Consider the following 23,676-nt stretch of genomic DNA (forward strand, 5'->3'; position numbering starts at 1 on the left):
ATTACAACCCAAGAGAGAAGGTTGCCCAAAACTATGGACATCCTAGGATGGTCCTTCACCGTTGCCAAGAGGGACTCAGCAAAGGAAAGAAGGGCCGTATCCAGCTATGCCAGGCAGGCAGCTGCCATGCACACAAATGACAGGCCAGGCTGGGTGTGGAAGGACGGCCATTCATTCTCCACGGTGAGAAACACAAACACGCAAAATGCAGCAACGGTTCGAATGGCTGCCGTTAAAAGCACTGAACTCCTGGCTCCCCTTTCACTCAGGCCCTCTATTGAAGGGATTAGCTCCATGGATTAACAGAAGTGTAAATAAGGAGGGAAAAAATCCGACTCTCAGCCTAAAGCCTACTGGCAATTAAATGTCTCTTCCTCTCCAGATTTCCAACTGCCTTAGCAACTCTCCCTCCCCCCATAATGAACTGCTAGAGCATCAGGACAACGAGCAAGACAGCTGCATTTAAAACGATATTCACCTTCCGCCTTGTCACATCTAAAATTAAAGAGGACAGACCAATTTTCACATGTTGCCTATGCATACCAGATAGGATGTTCTCCCTACACATATTCTTTCAAAATCATTTTCTCCGAGGAATATTTTCTTCGGTAACATCGGTGCATTGCAATTACGAGCCTGCTGCAGTTCAGTGAAGAGGGACAGGCAAGGCGCTCATGCCAGAAATTGAATCTACTCTCATTAGAGTCTGGTGAGAGACTCTGTGAGCCGCTGAATGCTGCACGCGTTGCCCAAGGTGCAGGAAGGTTGCATCCAACCCGTCTGCACAAACAGGTTTTTTCCATTTCTATTAAAAGCTACAATATTTTAGTCCCATAAAGCTTTACTAGCCATTCCTCTTGCCAAAAGAGTGTAGGCACTATTTATCTTACTGGCAGGGAAACAAGTAAATGGGAGAAACAGATCAAAAAACAAAAACGCAGGCTAATTCAGGCCCCAAAGCAAAACAAAACAAAACAGGGCATGAAAGAGCACGACCAACTAACGAAGATAATTTTTTCAAGCTTAAAGAGTGAAAAAGAATAACTTGAAATCAAGCTCCGTAACCTCTATAAAAGTACTACACTCAAAGTACTTTTTCCCTATCGCTAATGGCTTGATGATATTTTATCTTATTAATGAGAAAAATGTAAACTGATTTTTCATTGTTGCATTTCACTGGAGCAGACTAGGAAAAGCGGGCTCAGTCAGACGGCGGGACCTTGCACGCACAGCAACGCTCCTCAGGCTGCGGAGAATCCATCAGGAGCCTCCCAGAATGAATCTTTAGATTTTAATTTCATTGTGGTATTTCACTGAACTCGGAAGCTTTGTATGGCAGACCACCACAGGTGAAAGGAGGAGGGGAGCCGAAATTTGATAGAGATGCTTGGACAAGAACAACCTCCTACCTGTAAAACACAGACCAAATTGTGCACTTGGATACAGGGCTGCTGACATCCTGCTTCAGCGAGAAATGGGCACACCCATTTTCTGCTACAATTTTATTTTGTATATTATTTTCTAAATTTACAGAAAAAGCGATACCAATGGAATATTTATGCACCTATCTTGTATTTCATATTCAGAATGTAATTTCTGCGACACTGTCATTTATAAAGAGCCTCCTTTGACAGAATATCCTTCCAAACAACACTATTTCAGAAAGTCAGACGAGAAATCAATAGCATCTTGAATGCATTGAATGTATTGCTGGGTAACGCCAATGAGAAAAGCAGGACAGACGGCGGGGAAGAGGAGGTGTGTATATTTAGACAAAACAATAGACAGCATGTTATAAGGCTTGTTTATGTGGCATATAGAAAGGATCTATAGAGGTTTTTCTAAAAAAGTGTTTCTAGAATGGGAAGGAAGTTAAAGCCATCACATTTAGCAAATGCAGAATGAAACACGCAGAACATGAGCAGGTTATAAATCCCCAGCACTCCTCAAGACCACCAGCAGACCGACGGTCTCCATAGCAATTGCGCTATGCTGATAAGGGAAATATTCTCTGTGCTGAAGTCTCCAGAGAAAGACACGGAGCGCAATCATTAGATAACGATCTCATCTGAAAGGCAAGTAAACAGCACAGGGAGCTGAAAGAAGGAAGCAGTTTTTTTGCACCCATAAAGGTCAGCTATTATCTTTTAAGTAGTGATTTCACCCAGGATGTTCAAAACCAGACTTGACTGTGCAAAACAAATTGTGACTAATAATTAAAGCATAGAATCATAGAATCGTTTAGGTTGGAAAAGAACTTTAAGATCATTAGGTCCAAATGTTAACCTAGCACTGCCAAGTCCACCACTAAACCATGTCCCCAAGCACCTCACCCAAACGTCTTTTAGATACCTCCAGGGATGGTGACTCAACCCCTTCCCTGGGCAGCCTGTGCCAGTGCTGGACAACCCTTTCCGTGAAGTAAAATTTCCTAATATCCAGTCTAAACCTCCCCTGGCACAACTTGAGGCCATTTCCTCTCGTCCTATCCCTTGTTACCTGGGAGAAGAGACCGACCCCACCTCTCTACACCCTCCTGTCAGGCAGTTGTAGAGAGCGATGAGGTCTCCCCTCAGCCTCCTTTTCTCCAGGCTGAACAACCCCAGGTCCCTCAGCCGCTCCCCATCAGCCTTGTGCTCCAGACCCTTCCCCAGCTCCGTTGCCCTTCTCTGGACACGCTCCAGCCCCTCCATGTCTCTCTGGGAGTGAGGGGCCCAACGCTGAACACAGCATTCGAGGTGCGGCCTCACCAGTGCCCAGTACAGGGGACGATCACTGCCCTGCTCCTGCTGGCCACACTATTCCTGACACAAGCCAGGATGCCACTGGCTTTCTTGGCCACCTGGGCACACTGCTGGCTCATGTTCAGCCGACTGTCGACCAACACCCCCAGGTCCTTCTCTGCCGGGCAGCTTTCCAGCCGCTCTTCCCCAAGCCTGTAGCGTTGCATGGGGCTGTTGTGGCCCAAGTGCAGGACCCGGCCCTGAGCCTTGTTGAACCCCATACAATTGACCTCGGCCCATGGATCCAGCCTGTTGAGATCAATCACAGATTTGTTCTCGCTTTAGATACTTCACGTTTGCAAGAGTTACTTACTATTGAACTGTGAGACACATCAACATGTAGGACCTAGATGACAGGCAATTTAGAAAATAAAAATGACTCCAAAGAAGCAGTATTTTACTCTTGGGGGTTTGCTGGGATTTCAGGGTGCAAGGGGGATGCAGAGTTGGTTTCTTTGGGTTGGGGGATTGTTTGTTGGTTTGGAGTTTGATTTAAAAAAAAATATATATATGTGAAATAAAAATTAAAAGTAAGGACGGTTTGCTAAAATTATTTGTCAACGTTCCAGATTAAATAAAAATTCTTTAATTTGTACGTATGCATAAAAATATTCTTCCTCCTCTACCATCCTACACTCGGTCTTACAACCTACCCTGAACAGCAATTCCCTATGTTTCTAAACAGAAAATTGACTGTTCTCAACATAAATTTAACTTAGAAGCCACAGAAGGAGACAAGCGGTCATTATTCTAATCAGATGGCACTCCTAATCATTGTACTAAAGGAATAATTATTCTAATGTTAAACTCAATTTAAAAAAAAATACCCAAGATCTAGTTACCTTAAAGCATAACGGAACTGATTCTCATGCCTGAGGAGCAGAGTTCTTTAAAAAAACCAACCAAACAAACAAACCATAATGACATTTTACCCTTTTCTTTATTAATATTACTAACATTATTAAAAATTACTGATGCCTTCCTGTATTCTCTACATCTGACATCACACTGGTTTTGGCATTTAAAATGGTACCTTCTGTAAATGGCTGCTGCTGGTTTCCCTGGTTTTTGCTTCTTCAACCTTTCTGTTGTTATGAAGCATGAGCTACAACTCTGAATGGTGAGCTTAGAATTAACATGACTTGCAATTTAAGGCAAGATTTAAACATACATAACTTAAAAATACAAAGACATGTACCCATTCCCATTATTTGGTACGTACCGTTTCTCCACCTGTTCAGTTCCAGCTCTAGATGCTGGATAACATTCTTCAGACTCTTGTTTTTGTCTTTCTCCTTCTCGTACTTTTTCTTCCACTCCTCTGCGGTCAGCTCCAGATTCACAGAGACCGTGTTCTTAATTGTCTTAGCTCTGTGCAACAAAACCAGGTGTCAGTTGCTCTGCAACTTTTATCTCAGTACAACAGTAAGGACTCAGAAATTTTTCTGTAACGCAAAGGGAAACTAAACATTTGCAATTTATTTTCTAAAGTGCAATGCCACAATTCCATTTTCTCTCAAATCCTCAGTACCATTACTACCTGGAAGCTTCAACAGAAATTTTTCCGTATCAAAATCCAGCAGCCAGTGACCTGGAGCAGGCATGGATCTGCATCTTCAGATTCCTCCAAAAAGAGAAGCTCTGGAAACTGTTCTTGGATTAAGGACAAAACCAAGTCCTGTCATTATTGCTCTGCTAGGTAAGCTGTCACCCCGCAGCTTCTCCTGGCCCGAGACCACCGCAGAGTACCCCACACCAGCGTCTGACCACGGGCTCGCCCCACCTCCTAACAGCCATCCCTGAAACTCCACCAACAAAACTCAGCCTTATTTCAAGCATCGCAGCATGAAGGATGTCAACACAGTGAAGCAGAGATATGGAAACTTATACTTCTTGAAAGCCAAACAGTGCTTTCAAATACTTTTTTGGGGCTGGAAGGAAGGGAAGGAGGAAAACTGCTGGTCACCACCAGGTAACTGGGTTGCTGCCGGGCTGAGGAAGGCTGTCGTGCCTGAACTCATGCCTGTGCCACTGTAGGCAGGCTCATGAGTTACTGCCTCTCTAGGCAAAAATATCTCAAAATTTAAACCCTTCTAACAACAACCACCATCACTTTATTATTGTGAAACTGCTTAGCTCCAACTGTGCCTAAACAATTGCACTAGAAAATGCAAAGCAAGCAGAAAAAAAATGCACAGCACCTACTCTAGCAAATCCACATTTAAAAAGAAAACCCAAACAAATCAGTATGAATTAAGAAAGCTTTGGATATTTGCCCTTCACTGCTCAGACACCGAGTCCCTCCAAATGACTCCAGTGTTACTGAATAAAATAGAGCCTAAGTAAAGGAATAACAGACAAACCTCCTACCAGTTTGTAAAGCGTAGGCTGAAACCCCAATGCAAGAAACTACACCTAGGAATGGGCGATAGATACTATCCTTTGGGGAGAGCACATGATCTTAATTATTTCCTTCACAGCTCCACTTAATGATGCTAAAACATCCTTTAAGTGTGGCCAATCACTAAAAATCCTGAAAGTTTGTTTTGTCAGCAAGAAAACACTCCCATATCTGTGCCTCATACTCCAAATTGTGCTCCAGTGATTTGCACTATGTGGCAAGCAGAAGTTTTATTACCTTAGAAATATTTAAAAATAAGCCTGTACTTTTAAAACAATGCCTAATGGTTAGCTTTTACTTATTGTCTCTGCCAAAAGCATGGCTCAAGTTTCCACTCATTTAACTGTACCGGGGGAAAAAAAATGCCACACCATAAAGTGTATCGACTGCATTAACCTAATGATGGATGAAGTACTTACTAGCAACTAAAGTTAAAAATAACATAAAAACACAAGAAAAGATGGAGCAGAAAGTGACTCACTACTAACAGAGGAGCACATGCTCATGTTGATTAGTGTAAGTGGACCTGCGAAGATGAATTTTACTCCTGACACTTATTTTAGTGGTGATATAATTCTTTTTTGCTAGGAAAAATAGAGGAAGCAGTAATCACACATGACTCATATACCCTCCCTTTAATGTTATTCAGGCCTTTAATACTGTCACATCAGAAAAATGAAACACAACAACCAAAGAGCCTGTAAAAGAAACCACTTCCCGCAGACAGCGACATTCCTATCCAACATGCTGCCAAGTACCACTGGGTACGTATAGTATGTGTGCTGCTCTGCGGGTCTAGTGCATCACCAGTCCTACTTGTATTCCCTTTCTTATTTCAGCCCAATTCTATAGCTTTTAAGCAAACTAACAAAAACCCTACAATAAACCCCAAGCATGCACTCTCACAAAGTATTGAGCTATCTTCCCAGTTCCTTCAGCGGACATCCTAGCCCTCAGTAAGGAACACCTTAAAAACGTTCCTCTCCTAGAAAAGTGTTAAGTCATGTCACATCACTCCAAGCTCTGCTAGCCAGGATGGGCAGAGTTGGGTTGAAAATTCTTTTGCCCCAAACAGAAAGGCAAGTTTTATTGATTACTGAAAAGAGAAATGAAACCAAGAAAAATGTAAACTGAAATAACGTGGAAACTGGACTTCCTCTACACACACTTCCTTAAGTACCCAAGCACACAACTTCCCAAAGGTCCTGGAGCACTGTTATGCATTCCAGAGCAAAAGTAAACCCCTTTTAATCTAGATTGAAAAAAATAAAATAATTTTTTAAAAGATACACTACCTTTTAATCGCCTTAATCTGAACTATTATATTTTACTGTTTGCATTTCTTTTTACTTCAAATCATACCTGCAGACAGAGAGTTCAGCATAACAGCAAGCAGACTGAAACCTAACGCAGTACCTACTCATCTATTTAAAACGCAACGTCCCTTCGGCTGCTTTACTGCCCTGGAGCCTTATCCAGAATGAATTAGCAGGAACTTTGGGACCGCTCTTCTGTTCTACAGAGGTGCAAGACTCACACTCGTCTGAAATCACCTGCAGTCAGAAAATTGTACGTGGGGAAGTTTAAACTGTGAACTATCAAAACATTTAAACTTTTACCATCAACAAAAACTGTGCAATTCATTATACTTCAGAGTTGTTAACGCTCTTTATTTAATTACTACATCTTAATATTTGCATTTACTCAAAATGTCTGTGACATAATATACAGGATTTCAGTAGAAGCGTATATCTTCAACAACTTAAACTCATGTTCATCATACAACGGTGAACTAAAACTGCATAGCAACCCTTAACCCGATGATATGTTAACAACCCCTTCCTCCTTTTATAGTCCTTTTCCATAAAAACTTACTGCAGCGACCTGTGAAGTTCCCTTTGGGGAGTTTCTCCTGCATGCTCTTATTTAGGTGAGTAGCCTATAGGAAGCAGAGATCAGAGGAATGGGTGCTTTTTGCAGCTACCTGGCTTGCAGCACGTGGGTCCCTCCCCACCTTCCACAAATCCCAGCAGCAGATGACAAGGACAAGTTCATACTGGTTCTGGCAATGCCAGATGGGGAGCGTGTTGCAGAACTGTCCTCCAGCCCTCACCTGCAGCAGCAGCCCTAACCCGCAACTGTCCCTGCCGAGGGACGGCACCCAACTGCATCTGCTTGTCCTTCACTGCCCATCCTGCACTTGCACGTACTCTTATATGAATACACTAAAGGGATCATCTTCCCTCACTAAAATCCAAGGAAAGCTCACATTAAAGGATAAAAGTGGGGGAATAAATAGAAGATTGTCAGATTAATCTTTTATCCATGATTTTACTTTCCAGTATAAAATGCTCCTTAACAGTGTGGGCTTCGATGCAAAAATTATGCATGGTGGAAAACAACCCATTTTCAGACAAAGACAAATTTATTATATTGTACCAACTGTTAAATAAATTAGATTTCAAACAATCATAACTTGCTAGTATTTTTTCTTTCTGCTATTACACAAATAAACATACACAAAACAAAGTGAGCAATTTTCTGAAGTCTCCGAGTTCTCCTCAATTGCAACAAAAGCAGTAATTACGTAATGAGCCTGACCTATTTTTGCAAACTTTCCAAATGTATTTCATATGACTATTGGCAAGAAACACACATGGAAAAGAAATTTTCTCTCTGAACACGTCCACATTTATTTTACCCTTGCTTGTTTCTGAGGCCGTGTTCCTAAATGGTTAAGATCCTTCCATCACATAAAAATGTCTGTGAGCTATCATGGTAATCTATCGAAGCTGTCACTATTACACTGTGTCCACACTCTTCATTTTTCTTAACAGTTAAAAAATATTTTTTGCAACCCTAACAATAATCCCCGAGATGCCATTCAAGGAGAAGACACAACTTAAAAGCATCAGATAAAGCAAAACCGAACATTTTCCACTGAGCTAGCCAACAGAAAACTGGCCAGTACCATTATCTTCCCCATAAAATTTCAAAGAACTGCTATAATGCTTTATACTTTCTGCAGGAAAAATTACCAGAGCTTCTAAGTAGCACAGCTGCTGGCTAACATTAACATTGTGCTGGTACCATAGGGAATAAAGAGACAGTTTTCTCAAGTTGTCCAGTCCTATTTTTGAACAACTCCAGAAACCATAACCTCCCTATTTTAAAATGCCTACTCATCTCACTCCCCTCGGCACGGCTGGCTCAGAACACGTGGAAGAGCCCGAGTAAGCGCCATCCAGCCTAAAGGCGAGTAGGACTCACCGCTGTCCGAACATCAGGGTCGACTTTGTTTCTGCTTCATTGAACACAGAAGGAGAACAGCATATCACGATGGTGGTTCTGCAGTTCCCACCCAGGGAATCCTGAAGTATTCGCGTCATCTTGCTGTCTCGGTATGGAACATGGGTTTTCTAATCAGAATATAAGTAAGAGACAAGAACAATTTTTTTAAATAATGATATCGGAATGAGAGAGAACATGAGTCGACAATGACAGGTTTAATGGATTTGAAGCACACAATCCTGAAGAGGAATTGTTTTGATTGTGCTAAGACTGGATAACCACTCAAGTGAAATCACTCAGAATTAGTTTCTTATCTTTAGTAGAATAGCAAAAGTGTCACTGGTTGGTGGTTGGCAAGCTAATATTTTCTTCTTTCTGAATTGAAGCGTTAGCTTATTTTTTTATGTGCATGGCAAAGAAACAGATAAATAAAAAGCCATTCTTCAACAACACAAAACAGGATTACTTACAGTTCCTTCTGCCAAGGCAGATATCACATTGCCTAAAGCAGACAAAGACTTATTGATATTTTTAGCTTCATCAAGAACAGCGCCCTCCGCTCCAGTTTTGCTGACCTACCAAAGAGAGCAGGCAACAGTCAGGCTCAGCTGTCAGCAAGTCTGTACAAATACAGCCACAACGCAGATAGTGCAACGGTTAAAGATGCTCTTGGAAGAAAAACAAAGCAAGCTTATCCTCAGCACGAAGGAGGAGAATTTTAGACGCACCTTTTTGTTAGTGGAAGCCTGTAATACTTCTGCCTTTCTTCCAGCGTAAGAGCAACCTCACTTTTACTTTGTTAAGGGAAAAGCTGGTACGTCTGTGCTCTCCTGAGGACACTTGGGGACCGCTTCCAAGACCAGACTGTCCATACAGATAGGGAACCCCACAGGTATACTCTCAGGGCACACTCGGTGGCACAGCATATGCCACCAACCGAGTATCTTGGCTTTGTATTTTGCTTGCACAGACCAAGAATATCAGGGCAGAAAAGGCATAATCTCACTCATGCAAGGCTCGCTGGCCCACAAACTGGATCCCAAAGTGGCCCAGGCAAGAAGCTTGGTCTGGGACCAGCACTTTAGACAGCAACACAGGTTTAGAGTCTTTTCTCTCCCTCTTTTTTTGGGGGAGGTGGAGGCAATTGGGAAGGCACAGAAATGTAGGATAAAGCTATATATTTTTCTCTACACTGAAACTACAGTATCTGTGCTTTCCTCTAAAAATGAATGCCACATGACATAAAAGGAAACATAATTGTATCTTTTAAGATTACAATCCACCAAGGAAACCTTTATTTCAGGTTTTCTGTACAATGTCCGAACGAACACAATGAACCACAGAAGGGTCGTTGTCAGAGGAGAGTAGAGCCTGACTAGACACTCATGTTCTAAACACCACTACGACTTTTTAATTTAACATTTAGTATTATATGCAATAGAAATTAACATGATTAATTACTCTGATGGATGGCTTCCGCATTGTAATGATGGGTTATCAACTAGTGTGTCCAGTGAGCATTCTGAAAGCTGCTCAGCCTATCAAACAAAATCTTTCCTTTTACTTCTTGTTTTCAGAAAGAAATAGAAACCTATGACCACAATGAGAGACATTGCTTCATCATGAGTAATTATTTAATTATTTTGACATGCAGAGTAGTTACCAAGGGTCCAGCTTGAATAAAGGATCCATAGCGTTGCAAAATGACGGGGTTTTAAGTTCATTTATTTCATTTACAGTGAAGCAGTTTTGAACACTACAGAAGATGTTAGAATTAGAACTGAGAAACTACTTTCTTTCCACTGCAGTACTGTTCTAGACCATTACTCTTGTGATAAACAGATACAAGTTCTTTTCTGGTTAGTATTTTTCTATATTGGAAAGCAAAAATAGTCACTACAATCAAGACAGTCATTCAGGGAGCTTCAGATAGATTTCAGCTGAATAACTGCATTAACTGCTGTTATTTCATTGATCTAATATGTGAAATAATTACAGAAAACCTAGAAACGGGACATGTCTGAATATAAGCAAATTAAAATAGCAGTCTAATATGACAAATTACATAAAAATTAATATTACTTTATTCAAACACCCATAACTAAATATGAAGCTACATAAAAGTACACTGGTTCGATTCACTTCATTATAAATGAAAATATATTGCAGAGTTTTGGGTTTTGCATTTCATACCAATAAACAGTTCTGATCTGTTCCTTTTCTCCATCCCATACTAAAAAAAAAAAAAAAAAAAAAAGATTGCCATACTAGTGATAACATGAGATAAGACTTTTGTAAAACTTGTGCAACTACCCTAGCTTAGTTTGCACGGAGACACATTCACATGATGAGTTTAGTGATCCCACTAGGGTAATTCAGCAGTTTAGGAAAAAGGAAAGATTACCTTCTCGCTTCCAGCCAAGTCTACCAAGTAAAGCTTTCCACTGAGTTTCTTCTCAGTTTCCACATTCTCTTGTTTAATATTAATGAGGAAGATACTGTGGCTCCTAGAGCTGTGTTCATTCATATCTGCAATCACATTTGAAAGGGATGGTTTAAATGACTTTAAAACCTGACAAGAAATTATATTTCATCAGAGCTAGCCTATGGCTAGCAAATTCAAAAGTACGAGTCCATTCACTGGAGAGCCCAGACCACTGTACTGACAGCAGCACCCACACCAAGAGCTGCAGATAAATCTCACAGACTACAGAATGAGCTCCTACTTTCTCCCAACGTGACCAAATTAACCAGATTCATGATAAATGACAGCCTTGGAAAAAAAAGCTTTTTTTTTTTTTTCTTTCTTTCTTTTTTGAAAGTTTTTTTTTCCCCCTGAAGCAATAAAATTTGACCAGAAATAATAAAAAATAACCAAAAAAATCATAGCATAAGAATAACAAAATAACACTACACAGATACAGTAAGAAATAAAGGTTCTGTCCTTTTATGCTTCTTCATGAGTACAGATAGCTCACACAAAAACCTGCTATGATATAACAGACACTGCTTAGACACAGAACTACAACGAGGATGTATGTTCAGCATCCTGGACAGAGGAATACTTTTGAGCTGAGCAAGAGAAGATAAAGAGAAGGAATAATAATTGCAATAAAAAGAAGCTGGGCAGGTCTCAGGGCAATTGTGTGAGGAGATCTCCCAACATTTTAGCAAAAGTTTTCATCAAAACCACACTATTTAAATTAAAATTTCAGAGTGATTTTTATTGCTTATGTAATTAAAAATCCTCCTTCACCCAAGCAGCAGGCAAAACACAGGCAGTTACAGTTTCAGCTTCCACTTAGAATAAGTTTGATTGCAACCATGTCATGCTTGAAGTTTCATCAAGTAGCAAAAAGAAAACATTAAGAATCGGTAAACCACTTCCTCACCTGTTTTCTCGATTACTTTAAAATCCACTACCACCTTTCCCCATTCACATTCACAGCAATATTTATATTTATCTGAACTCCCTTTTCCTCCTCCATCTCCAAACTCAGTTTTTTCAATACCACTTCCAAATTTGCTCCTCGTCATTACAGTCTAGGTAAAATTCATTCGCTGTCAACTTTTGTCAGAACTTTTCTGTGTGCACCAAATGGAACAGGTAGTATCACAGCAAAAGGTGTATTTGGATATCTTTTGTTAAAGAGAATAGCAGAAACAACAAGAGGAAATGTAACTCAGGAAAAAGAGAATACATTTCCATTAGTATGGTGAGAAAGGCATGGGAAAGCTAAAGCAATACAGTATTTACCAAAGCAAGAAGGTAGAGACATTGAAGAGAAGGAAGTTACCCAGTGCATCATAAAAAATAGAAAATAAAATTACAACAACAAAAAAAACCCCAAACAAACCAACCAAACAAACCCAACCCCACACACACCCACCCCAAAACCCCACCCCACCATGAAGATTTGAGTCACAAGCTGAGGTTCTGCCAAGCTCACTGCGTGGATCAAAGACATCTTACAGTATAAATTGGGAAACAGGGCAAAGATACCTGCCCTTTTCATCACTGTACAGCTAGCAGGCTGCATGCAACATAATATCAACAAATTTGGCACCGGCTGAAGTGATTGTTATGTTTTTTAATTCAGGAAGATTTGTTTGCTTCGCTGTCATTGGAACTCAATCCAAGTCACCGCTTCCCTGCGATAACTTGCAAGAAAGAAACAGGCAGAGTCTGATAATTGCTCTGCAGTCTTTGCCTGCGACTTGATCAGTGAATTGCTCTGAGTTCTTGACTTGTAGCACAAAGAAGAATGTACATACATCATTTCAGTTATACATAATTTCAAAATATCTATACTATGTGTAACAATGCATATTTTGACTTTTTATATAATGATACTATATAATGCCATATATATTCAGGAGTTCTCAAAGCTGAAAGTCAATAAATGTTTCTGTATGCACTGAAGCGGTTAAAAAAGTACAGCGCTCTTAACTTTAGAGCATTATAATTTGTGCATCATTACATTGTTCACGTAAGTAACTCAAAGTACTTTGTGAACATGAAGAATCAATACACCACTAGGAAGCTACAACCACCCACACTTTGTAGCCAGAAAAGCTTCCACAGAATACTTACTTGTAACAGCTACATGACGGTTAGCTTTCCCTTCATCGATGACATCTAAAACTTCTTCAGGACTAGATACAAATCTTTCTGTACAACCCTAGAAATATGCAAGTTGAAAACAGAAAAGTTTAGGAAGTGTCCTAGTACTCCAAATGCCAACAGGAAGAATATTTAGCACTGATGAGCAAAATAATTAGAACCATCAACATCCAACATGATCATTAGCAAGGCAATGGACCAAAACATGCCTTTGCATGACTTTCAGGAGGAGTCCACAGGACAACCTGAGAGACAATTTTCTTTCACAGGATTAAAGACTCGGTCAAATCCAAACATGCAGCAGAAGAGAGTTTCTGTACTTAGAACACATGGAATGATACAGCATATATTCCCATTACTAATTTGGGTTAGATTACATACCCAAATTAGTTTTTCTCTCTCAAACTACAAGACAAGATGCACAGTCCTTGTTCTCTGCCTTAATGCAATATTACTGAAGGAATTATTTTATCAGGTTTTTTTGCCCTCCCCAGGATGAGAATAAACAGAGCAATGTTATATGTATACTATTAAGGCTCATATATGTTCATAACAAGTATATAACATTTAAATGAGGGCCCAGGAAGTCATAAAACAAATTCTTAACCCCAAAAATCTGTTCTAAAATATTGCCAGATTACAGCATCTATGCAACAAAATATTAAAGAACAAAATTCTTCAAGATGTTCTCATATCTGACATGAAATGGGAATATGAGTACTTAAAATTTAACACTGTACTAACAAAATGTAAATGTTTAAAGTCAGGAAAATAAAGCAAACATGATTCAAGGCCATTAATATTTCAGGAAACTGTTTAAGTTCAGGGACCAATACTACTTGAACATTCAAGACTCTGTACATGAGTTGAATCATCTCAGCAAATGCACTGGGATACAAATGGGAATGTGTAAATAAATGCATATGTGAGAAAGAATGAAAAAAAGAGCATCAAATTTTCCTTGTACCTTAACATATGGGACTCTGTTTTTATCTTCATGTACAGCGAGGTTTGTCTTTGACACTAGAAAAAAAGATGGAGATCATTAGGAATATTCCACAGGTAATAATGTGTCAACTATAGGCATAAGAGACAAATACCATGAATGTATTAAATTTGTAAAGGAGGACTGTAGTCGCTTCCCACTCCTCGTTAACTACCAATACTTCTGTTACGTAAAACTTGTTTCTTGTTCTGTCAGTCTTGTACCTGTTTCTTCAAAGTTAACTTTATGGCACAAGAGCTTTTGTTTATTGCTTGCATTAATAAAATAAACACAGACCAAGTTGGATATTGCCAAAGCAGCAAAAATTTCAAAAGAAACAGAACAACTCACTGGAATTCAAAAAAGCTGGAAGACATGTTCCTGGTTTTGCGTTACCGTTAGCTTACATTTCTCTGTCTTCAGACTGGTTCAACACACACAATTCACGCTTTCATCAACACACAGCATGCATATACAGACACACAAATTGTAAGAGAGAGAGAACTCCCAACAAACTCTACCTAACAGAAGCAAAGCAAGGAATAAGTTGAACCAAATGTATTCTAAATTTAACAAAAAAACCTCAACAGAACACAGGTTTACTTTAAGAATATACATTGCCAATGAGGCTCAGACATGCCTTGAAGTCTGTAAAATTCTCTGTACTCATTGCTTTATAATCAAGCTATGTAGCACTGCAGAGGTAGGTGCATGAGAGTCAGAGATCAGATGACTTAAACTGCAAAATTCTCTTTCACAAACCCAGTCATACAGCTTAAATTTAAATCACTCTCAAAGAAAGTAACTGTTTCCCCTTAAGCATTGATTCAAAGCACTATACCAAGCCCAACACCACTGAGTCACAGAAGAAATGCAGAACTTACCATCAAGTAGGTCCCTTATTTTGTCCAAATATATCTCAAAGTAGGAAACCTAATTAAGTAATCATAAACATTACAGATTTAAACTTTGGCCATTTAAAAATCTCTGTACCTATATTTCCGTATTTGTCAAAATAAAAAGCACCAAACTAAAAATACAATCTACCTCCCACATACTTTGAATCACATCTTGCATGTGAAAGTATTTGTATTTTGAATGATTTATATGTCATTGATCTTTCCCCATTTATCACTGATTCATCAGGAAAGTATACAAAAAACCTTCGGACAAATCTTATCTTCCTCATTTTTCTTTGACACAAAAGTATTGAACAGAATCAAATCAATTCAGCTCATATCGTATCAGTACAGCTGCATCACAATGAGGGTAAATTTTGACAACTGTAAGAGGCATACTGATATTCACCAGCACAAAAGCACACAGCACGTTCAGTGGTTTAACATACCAGTTACATAAGCTTAAGCAATATAAATTAAATTAAACTTTTAAATGAAGCATATGTAAAAGTTCTGTCCTGAATCGAGTCCCAGAGAGGAAACTGAAAATGAGCTTTTCTGTAACAAAGAGAGAGACAATTGTCCTAAAAAAAAAAAACAAAGATGAATTACTCTCTAAATAAAAGGGTATTCGACTCAGAAGCAAACAGAAATGTGTTAGGGGAGTGATGCCTAACCTTACCCTAAATAAGCTTTATCCAGGGACTATTTAGCTAGAACACTAGATAGGTAAATTTTAGGTATCAGTAAACTCTAGCTATCTAGTAAAGTATCATTTTCTCTCATGTGAAAAATAAATTGTATCTATTTTTTTAAACTGACAAGTTGATCTTCCTATGTGACAACTGCTATTAAATACAGATGTGCTTTGCTTTGGTGCATTTACTTCACCTGTGTCCCATTTAAAGCCACCCTCTGGACCAGCTCACTTCAACACTCCGGTTCACCTAGACTTAACTCACGGGCTTTATATTAAGTCCTAGACTTAACTCATGGGCTTCATATTATCCTATACACACACAGGAGATACCAAGTTCCCCTCCCTGTTCTAAACGGCTCTCTATTAAAGAGGGAGAGAGAAAAAAAAATAAATTAATTTTCAATGTTGGCTCAGTTATTAAAAGAGTGTGACAGTTTGGTTAAATTCTTGCTCCCAATGCCAGAACATGCATTTCTCTCAATGACAGCTCCCTGTATAATCACTCACTCATTCATTGCTATTTCAGCAGCTTTTTCCGTTAAGATATTCATAAACGTCAACTATGATAGGAAACCACTGAAACAATTCAGTGCTGGCAGAACATGATTTATAAAGTGATAATCTTCTGCCGGGACAGGAATTTACTATGCCTCGTACGAGGGGGTCCCCATCTGTTGGTATCCAAGTGCTACCATGTAGAATAGCAATAGCCACAGGAGAGCTTTATGTGTAAATATGCTGAAAAGAAATCAGTGTCACCCCTATGGAAGCCATGTCTATGAAAATTCAAAGGCATCTCTTCTTAAGGAGCTCAATATTTTACAATTAAAATATTATTAAAATATTAGAATATATATATTAGAATATTTGGATGGCTTATTTGTACTTTGTATGTCTGTCTGTACTTCCCGAGCACACCCCAAAGAGGCCCTGCTAAGAAGGCTCTGAGCACAAAATGACCTAGCCCTTCCAGCAGATCCGTAACTGGTTCAGAGGTACTCTGCTAGATTACTGGGGGAAAAAAAAAAAAATATATAGATATATATCCCCCCAGAAGTGCTTCAAAGGCTTTAATACAAGCAGCACTAAGTCGTCACTCATCTCCAACTTTTAGGCACAAGAGGGACAGAGGAGGAGAGGTCCATTCTCAGAGAACATCACCTGGTCACAGCAGGAGAAGGGACAGTGTTTTCACACTCTACCTGTGCTCAGCTACTTAACTTTACTGAAGCTGTCTAGGTATATTTTGTGTGGTTTGGGGGAGGGATCACACAGAAGAGTACCCATTTTTCCTGCAATCCATAGGGTAATTTTACTGATGTCCACTTAGAAGAAAGCTGTACCCTGACCCCAACTCTGCCAGATGGACCGATGTCCCCACGGCTGAGCGCTCCCCAGGAGACCAGATGAACAGTAGGAATTAAAGGTCACTCAATAATTTCAGATCATATGTTTGGTATCACAATAAGGACAGGGAAAACATATCAGCTGTTCAAATCAAGACTTAGTCCACCGTCTTCAGGAACCCATATGTAAGATTTTGAGATTAAAAATTACTTCTAAACATCCTTCCGTAAATTGCCCACAGCCATCTTTCCTCCATTTCAAACCCACATATTATGGAGGATCGTTTATGTCACTGAGATAGGAACAACACGGCAGTATGCTCTCAAAGGTCATGCAGATCAACAGTATTTATGGTCATAACTAGTGGGGCTGAGGTACAGTCTTTGGAGAAGCTGCAGCGAAATAAGTGTTTTCTTGCCATGTAGGCTAGCCTATCAGCTGGGGTGAGAGACAAGGCAATCAACAGACTAGCAAACCTGAGCTGAAAACACACTCAAAAAAAATTTCCATCAAAGGCTAGTAACTGTATTGCATTATTTCTAGTAAATATCCTTAGTAACCTAATGGTTTTTTGAGTTACAAAAGGGAGAAAGGAAAAACTCTGCAGCACAATGTTATAGCATGAATGCAGATTTCCCATCCAGCTCAACTTTCCTCCATCCGACCCATTACGTAACGTGCCATTCCGCATTTACCTTTATATGAAACTCCAGGTTTTCATCCATGGAATAGATGTGATCAAAGATGTCATGTGCAATTCTTGGAATGATTCCCATGAGCTGAGGGTCATGCAGCTTCCCCTGCGGACACAAAACCAAACCGTAACTTGGAAAGCCTTGCTCAGGCACAAGAGAGGAGAAAGCCTTGTCCGAACACACCTTCTTCCACTGGGCCCTACGAACATGTCTGCTGCTCTGGGGGGATTTGCTTGATCTAAGTGCACAGAAAGGTGGCGGAACGACTCGACATGTTAGCACTCTTCACCCGACGGAGCACCTATTTGTTTTGTCAGCGCCTGCCATTTGCCAAGCGTGCTGTCCTCCCGCTATTTACACTGCTACTCTCCGACCAAAGACAGACGAATAAATACAAATGTACAAATTACAGCCTGGTTCTCCCAGTTAAATCAGATATTTGGAAGCATGTCAGAAACCAGAAGTATTAAAGCATTTTGTTTCTCTTTCACCACTATGCTAGAAAGCTAAAGGGAAATCTGGGTTGTGGGGATTTGGGGATTAGAGTAATATATTCTGATTTGAGCTTGCTGGGCCTATTGCCAGCAAACTGTGCCTTACAAACGCTACTGTTCTCCATGTTAATTTGCACAACTACCTTGCTCTATTCTTTCAAGAACTGAATATTAACTAAAAACAACAATTTCCCTGGCTGCATGGCTCCTTTTCGTTGCATTGCTCTTTTTGAAAAAACCAAACACGTACAGGAAAGCTAACACCACCTGAAAAATGAATAGAAATATAAACTCAAAATAAAAACCTTTTCTGACTACAGTGTACACTGTATTGTTATTTCCAAATGTTTTATGAAACTGCTTAAATATGCAATAACAAGTCAGTAGTCATAAGACTCCATCAGAACATAGCGTCTAGAAACTCTAATATACCTTTTGAATATATCTTTGTCCAAGTATTACTGTCTGTATCAGCACAACAAAGCATCTTACTCCAAATAGCGGTAGGGAAATTTATTTTTTTTTCTAAATATAGTGGGTAACCACACAATTCTATAACATGGGAAGTCAGATTTGATCTGTAATTGCTAAAAATTATTAAACACCAAATTTTTTTTTTTTTTTTTTTTTTTTTAGCAAAATAGGAAGAAAATCATACACACGTACATGTGTTTCTCAATATTATGCATATGTGTGAATGACTAGTGGGTCACATTGACCTGTTTTCCAAGTTTCTCAGCCTTTATTAGTGTACTCGAATACAGCCTTTCTAGACAGCGCTTCCTTTATGCTAAAGCTGGTGAAGTGACAGTCAACTTCTAAGCATCAACCTAGGATGAAGGAAATTTAACATGAAGAACTGACACAATCTCTCCCTCTATCTCAAAGCTTGTATTTAAAGCAGTTAGTAGGTTTCTGCCCTTGAATTACACATCTTGGGGGAAAAAAAGGGGGGGGGGGGGATACAGATAAATCAGTTCCATTGCTGACTGCCTTCCCTATAAAGCAGCACTCAGCCGTATCTAAACGTGAATATTTTATTTATATTATACAAATAATATTACCTTCTGCAGTGGAAGCAGTAAAATGCTATACCATATCCAACATCCTCTCAAGCTTCTCAAAAACTAAAAAGTCCTTGTCATATGATACACTATTTTATTTCAGACTATGAGAATGAAAAAGAGGGTGATTAAATAAACTCAATCCCTGATGGAGGGGAAAACCTGTATGCACAAACACACACTTAAACCAAACCCCAGCACTTTGTTTCACCTAGCCAGCACAGCACCCAGTTCCATCACACAGCGCTGTTATTGAGCAGAGACTGCAATACAATTTTCAGGCTATCCATCCCTTCTCCCTGAAGAAGTCCTTGAAAAGCTCACTGACACCAACTGACTACCTTGTATTACTGCACAGAGAAAGTTTTCCCAAAGAGGGGAAAGGAGTTTTTCCTAAACTAGAATAAACAGAGATTTGCTGGTACTCCTTCAGCGCACACGCATGCAACCAGAGGTACGACCACGCTATATAGCACTGCCAGATGCACGATTCCTAAGGCAGCAGAGGCAAAGGCAGCTACAGAATGAGAAATGCTAGAGCTATGCAGTGCCCCCTTTTCTACGGTAGCTTTGACCGAGCTGGGTTGTCAGCTCAGCCAAAGGACAGTTTGAATTCCAAGTTTTGTTGCCGAGACTTCTTGTCTGCACAGAGGTGCATCACCTTTGGGATCACTGCACTAGGTAAACCTTTCCTCTAATAATTGCTTGGGCTCTGGGTAAGTGACAATTTATAAAAGTATTTAATTAAACATTCTCCTAGCCTCAACAAGCCCTGTAATAATTACGCTTTCCTTTACATAGCTTTCTCTAGCTCAGAAGAGAAAGCAATCTGTAAAACTTAAGTGTGCATGTAACTCAACCACTGCGTCTACAACTTCTTGGGTTTGGGCTTTCTCACTATTTAAGTCAGCAGAAACTTCAGTGAAGCAAGATCACATTCACTGCTTTGCGAAGGAAGAGTTAAGATCTTTAAAATGCTGTAACACCAGCACTCTGATGTATTGAAAAAAAAATCATTTTTTCTTTATTATCAATGGATTTTCATTAAAACAAGAGATGATTGAAGCAGGTCCCGCTATAATTTATGGAGACCATAAACTGGAAGGGAAGAGAAAGGTAAAGGTAGGCTTTTCACTGGAAAGCTGGAATAAAAAAAAATAATAAAAGCAACCACTCTCATGGATTTCGCTGTAACCTCAGAAAGAGTTTGGAGAAATGTGCTGCTGCTGCCATGCTGACATTGCAGTTAGTAAACTCCCCCAAAGCACCAGGACGGAGAGTTCTCTGCTCATTAATGCCTCTCATTTTAATAAGAACATTAATTTCCACATTTAAACATAGCAGGCAGGCAGTAGCTAGTGAAGCATAACATTTGAGACAGTGCCATTTTATTTCAGGATGTTGACATAATAACTACTATAGGGACCCACTATTGAAAATGCTATTGTAAGGTCAAAGCCCATCAATATAATCTTATGGGCAAAAATATGTAACTTTTAAGAAGGTTTTGGTTATATCCTGCTATACAGGCTGGCAAATGTTTTATCTAGCACAGGAGAAAGACCTATGTATGTCAGAAAGCCTATCCTGGCTATATTATACTACCGTGTCCTGTTTAAGCTTAACACTAACACTATGAAACATTTCACATTTCACAGAAAATCCTCCATAACAGCTTTACCAAGAGGATTTACTATTTCTTCAACTTCAGACTATTTTTTTCTTCCACAACATACTTTAGCAACTTTACAAGTGGATGTTAGGTTAAAAGAGGGATTAAAACTGAATATAGATTTGATTCCACTTTAGAATGACAGCTTTTTCTTTAATAATGAAGTAAACCAGCCATTTTTCTACAGTCATTTTCTTTATCACAGCTTGTAATTCTGAATACAAATTGGCTTTAAGAGATCTTTCCCTATGCCATGTGGAAGCACCAGCTCAAGCCCTGCAGACATTTTGATTTAATTACATTCAGAGCTGGTGGATTACTCAGCCATTGTGCCATCTGTGAGGGCTGAGCTAGTGATTTCCCCCATCCTCGCAAGGACAGACTTAATTAGACATGAGGCATCAGTTATTGCATCCTCCAGGAAAGGAGCAACTGTGGCAATTGAACAGCAATTTCACCAGGGCCTGTTGGCTCGCGAGAATATTGCTTTCCTTCTCCTTTAACCTTCAGGTTAGGTAGGTCACCTGTGTTAATCATGTAGCAAAACCATCTGATGCTGTTAAACAAATGTAAGCTCATTTTTTTCCTTTCATTTAGCAAAACTTTGCTGTAGACCTCCTGTTTAAAGTTCACAGTTGAACTGAAATGCTCCGAGACACATCCACCCAGCTCGTACAGCGTTGTGATGGAACAATCCTATGCGAGGATTAAACGCTTGAATGATCCTCCTTTTTTAGCAAGAAACGAAAATATCTAAACGTCTTCTAACGAAATGGTTAAAAAAAAAAAAACAACCCACAGGAAAAAAACTACACCGTCACACTTCATGTAGCAGAAATATGAACAGACTTCAGACTTCAGCCACTGGAATTTGGTATAATTTGGTGGTATTCTCCTCCAAAGCAACAATTCCCAAATTCATCCATCTGTGCTGCAGCATGCGAGAGTGGTATTCCCAGGAGGGGAGTGCAAATGAGAAAACCAATAACCAAGGCATGAATTTTCATAATCCTGCATGCAAGGGAACTCTACAGACCCTTATTACTGTTTTCATTTGTGGATTAACAAATCTCACTCAAATCCTTTAAAATATACACATGCCTAAACTGTTATGACAAATATGGAGAAACTATATTTCATATTTTTCACTCACCATGTGTTAGTTTAGCTAGATATCTGTAGAAATCTCTTGAAAAAAACTCCACATTGAAAGAAATACTACAGCTTAAAAGGCAGTAAAAGCTAAACATACCCAGATCTCTTTTTATATGTCACTCACAGCTGAGTGCTCCAGAGAGCAGCTTGTTCAGGTAATTGGTACATACAATTCCACTGCTGCTACCAAACTGATTTAATTTTGCCACTGTACCTCCATAGTATGTGTTTTTCCTGATGATGTCTGTCCATAAGCAAAGATTGTGCCATTGTAGCCTTCAAGAACATCTGCAAGAAGAAGAAAACCAATGAAAACTCATATTGACATCTTAAAGCTGGATTATCAGCATTTCATAAGTCTTCTACAGTGTTGAAGCTCAATTAGAAAATAGTTTGTGCAACAAAGAATGGGAAAGATATGACATAACTAGCTACCTTTAGGCCAAAAAAAAATTCATAATAAAATCTAAATTAGAGAATTGCAGAATAATTGACATCTCTCTCACTTTCCTGGAAAAAAAAATACCTCTGGACACCAGATATTATCCAATATGCCTGTGTAACATGGGAAAGAGAAAACTTAATTGCCTGCATTTTAAACCATCACACACCATAGAGAAAATTAAACAAATGCATACTGTATATTTCTACTACTATAACACCCTCAACAGTTCATGGCCTCATTAATTTCCAAGCTTGTCTGCAAAGCAGGAGAGCAAAGCAAGAAGAAAGTCAGATGAACAGGAATTCGCTTTATTGAAAATATACCTCTCTCAAGGCAGAATGAATAATTTTTTACTGCATTAAGATATAAGAATATCCTTTTTTCATTTTGCAGTGGTTAATGTCTATAGGAGCTTTCAGAAATCTGGGGGGGGTGTAGAGCAGCTGGTTCTTACGCACAGTCCCACGTCCATTCATTGCCGTTGAAAGGATTACTGGGCTGGACTGTCTCCAGGCAAGTGAATTTAAAGTCTTCAGTAGGGCCACCTATTTATGCAGCTTTCATGTAAAAAAGAGTAATACTTATTATAGTTGCTAACAAAGAATGAAGGAAACCTTCAGTCTAAAAACCAGTGGTGATAACCCCCTGCTGCTCCCGTCAGCCTCCTCCGAAGGACCCCCCGGAGCCCGCGAGGGCGGCGAGAAGGATGCTGGCCAGGCTGCTCTGCTCAGGGACGCCCACCTTCCCCTCGCCACCCTGCCCCATGCCTCTTGCCGGGGGCCAGCAGCATCGTACTCGGTACCAGAGCTCTGCCACGGGCTCCGGAGCAGAAACAGCAGACAGAGAGCGAGCCGCAAAGCTGGGGGGAGCCAACAGCGAAAAATAAAAGCAATAGGAAAGCTCAACTCTTGCAGGCTGCAGAGGGGACTGAGAGCAGCCACCAAAGCCCAGCTGCCATCTGGCAGGGCAGAAAGTTTCCTCTCCATGGCCACTTCCAAACGCATCTCCTACTTTTAGAGTTGGCCTTCTCTGCTTCTGAAATATTTGTTATGTTTCCCACCCTCTATATCTATACAAATAGAGGCTACCAGGAGAAAAAAAAATATGTGTGTATATATATG

General features: G+C 39.7%; 1 protein-coding gene across 2 annotated transcripts in view; it reads right to left on the minus strand.

Annotated features, from left to right (window-relative positions):
- The window catches only part of KIF5C (kinesin family member 5C), an 89,518-nt gene that overhangs the window by 34,281 nt on the left and 31,561 nt on the right, over positions 1-23,676 (minus strand). For both annotated transcript variants that reach the window (XM_072874784.1, XM_072874785.1), the window contains exons 3-11: positions 22,325-22,398; positions 17,726-17,830; positions 14,969-15,017; positions 14,067-14,122; positions 13,070-13,157; positions 10,880-11,004; positions 8,946-9,050; positions 8,455-8,603; positions 4,006-4,154 (exon numbers count right to left, since the gene is read on the minus strand). In XM_072874784.1, the coding sequence (XP_072730885.1) occupies positions 4,006-4,154; positions 8,455-8,603; positions 8,946-9,050; positions 10,880-11,004; positions 13,070-13,157; positions 14,067-14,122; positions 14,969-15,017; positions 17,726-17,830; positions 22,325-22,398 (900 nt within the window). The remainder of the gene's footprint in view (positions 1-4,005; positions 4,155-8,454; positions 8,604-8,945; positions 9,051-10,879; positions 11,005-13,069; positions 13,158-14,066; positions 14,123-14,968; positions 15,018-17,725; positions 17,831-22,324; positions 22,399-23,676) is intronic.

This window comes from Ciconia boyciana, chromosome 10, assembly GCF_034638445.1.
Source record: "Ciconia boyciana chromosome 10, ASM3463844v1, whole genome shotgun sequence".
NCBI lineage: Eukaryota > Metazoa > Chordata > Aves > Ciconiiformes > Ciconiidae > Ciconia > Ciconia boyciana.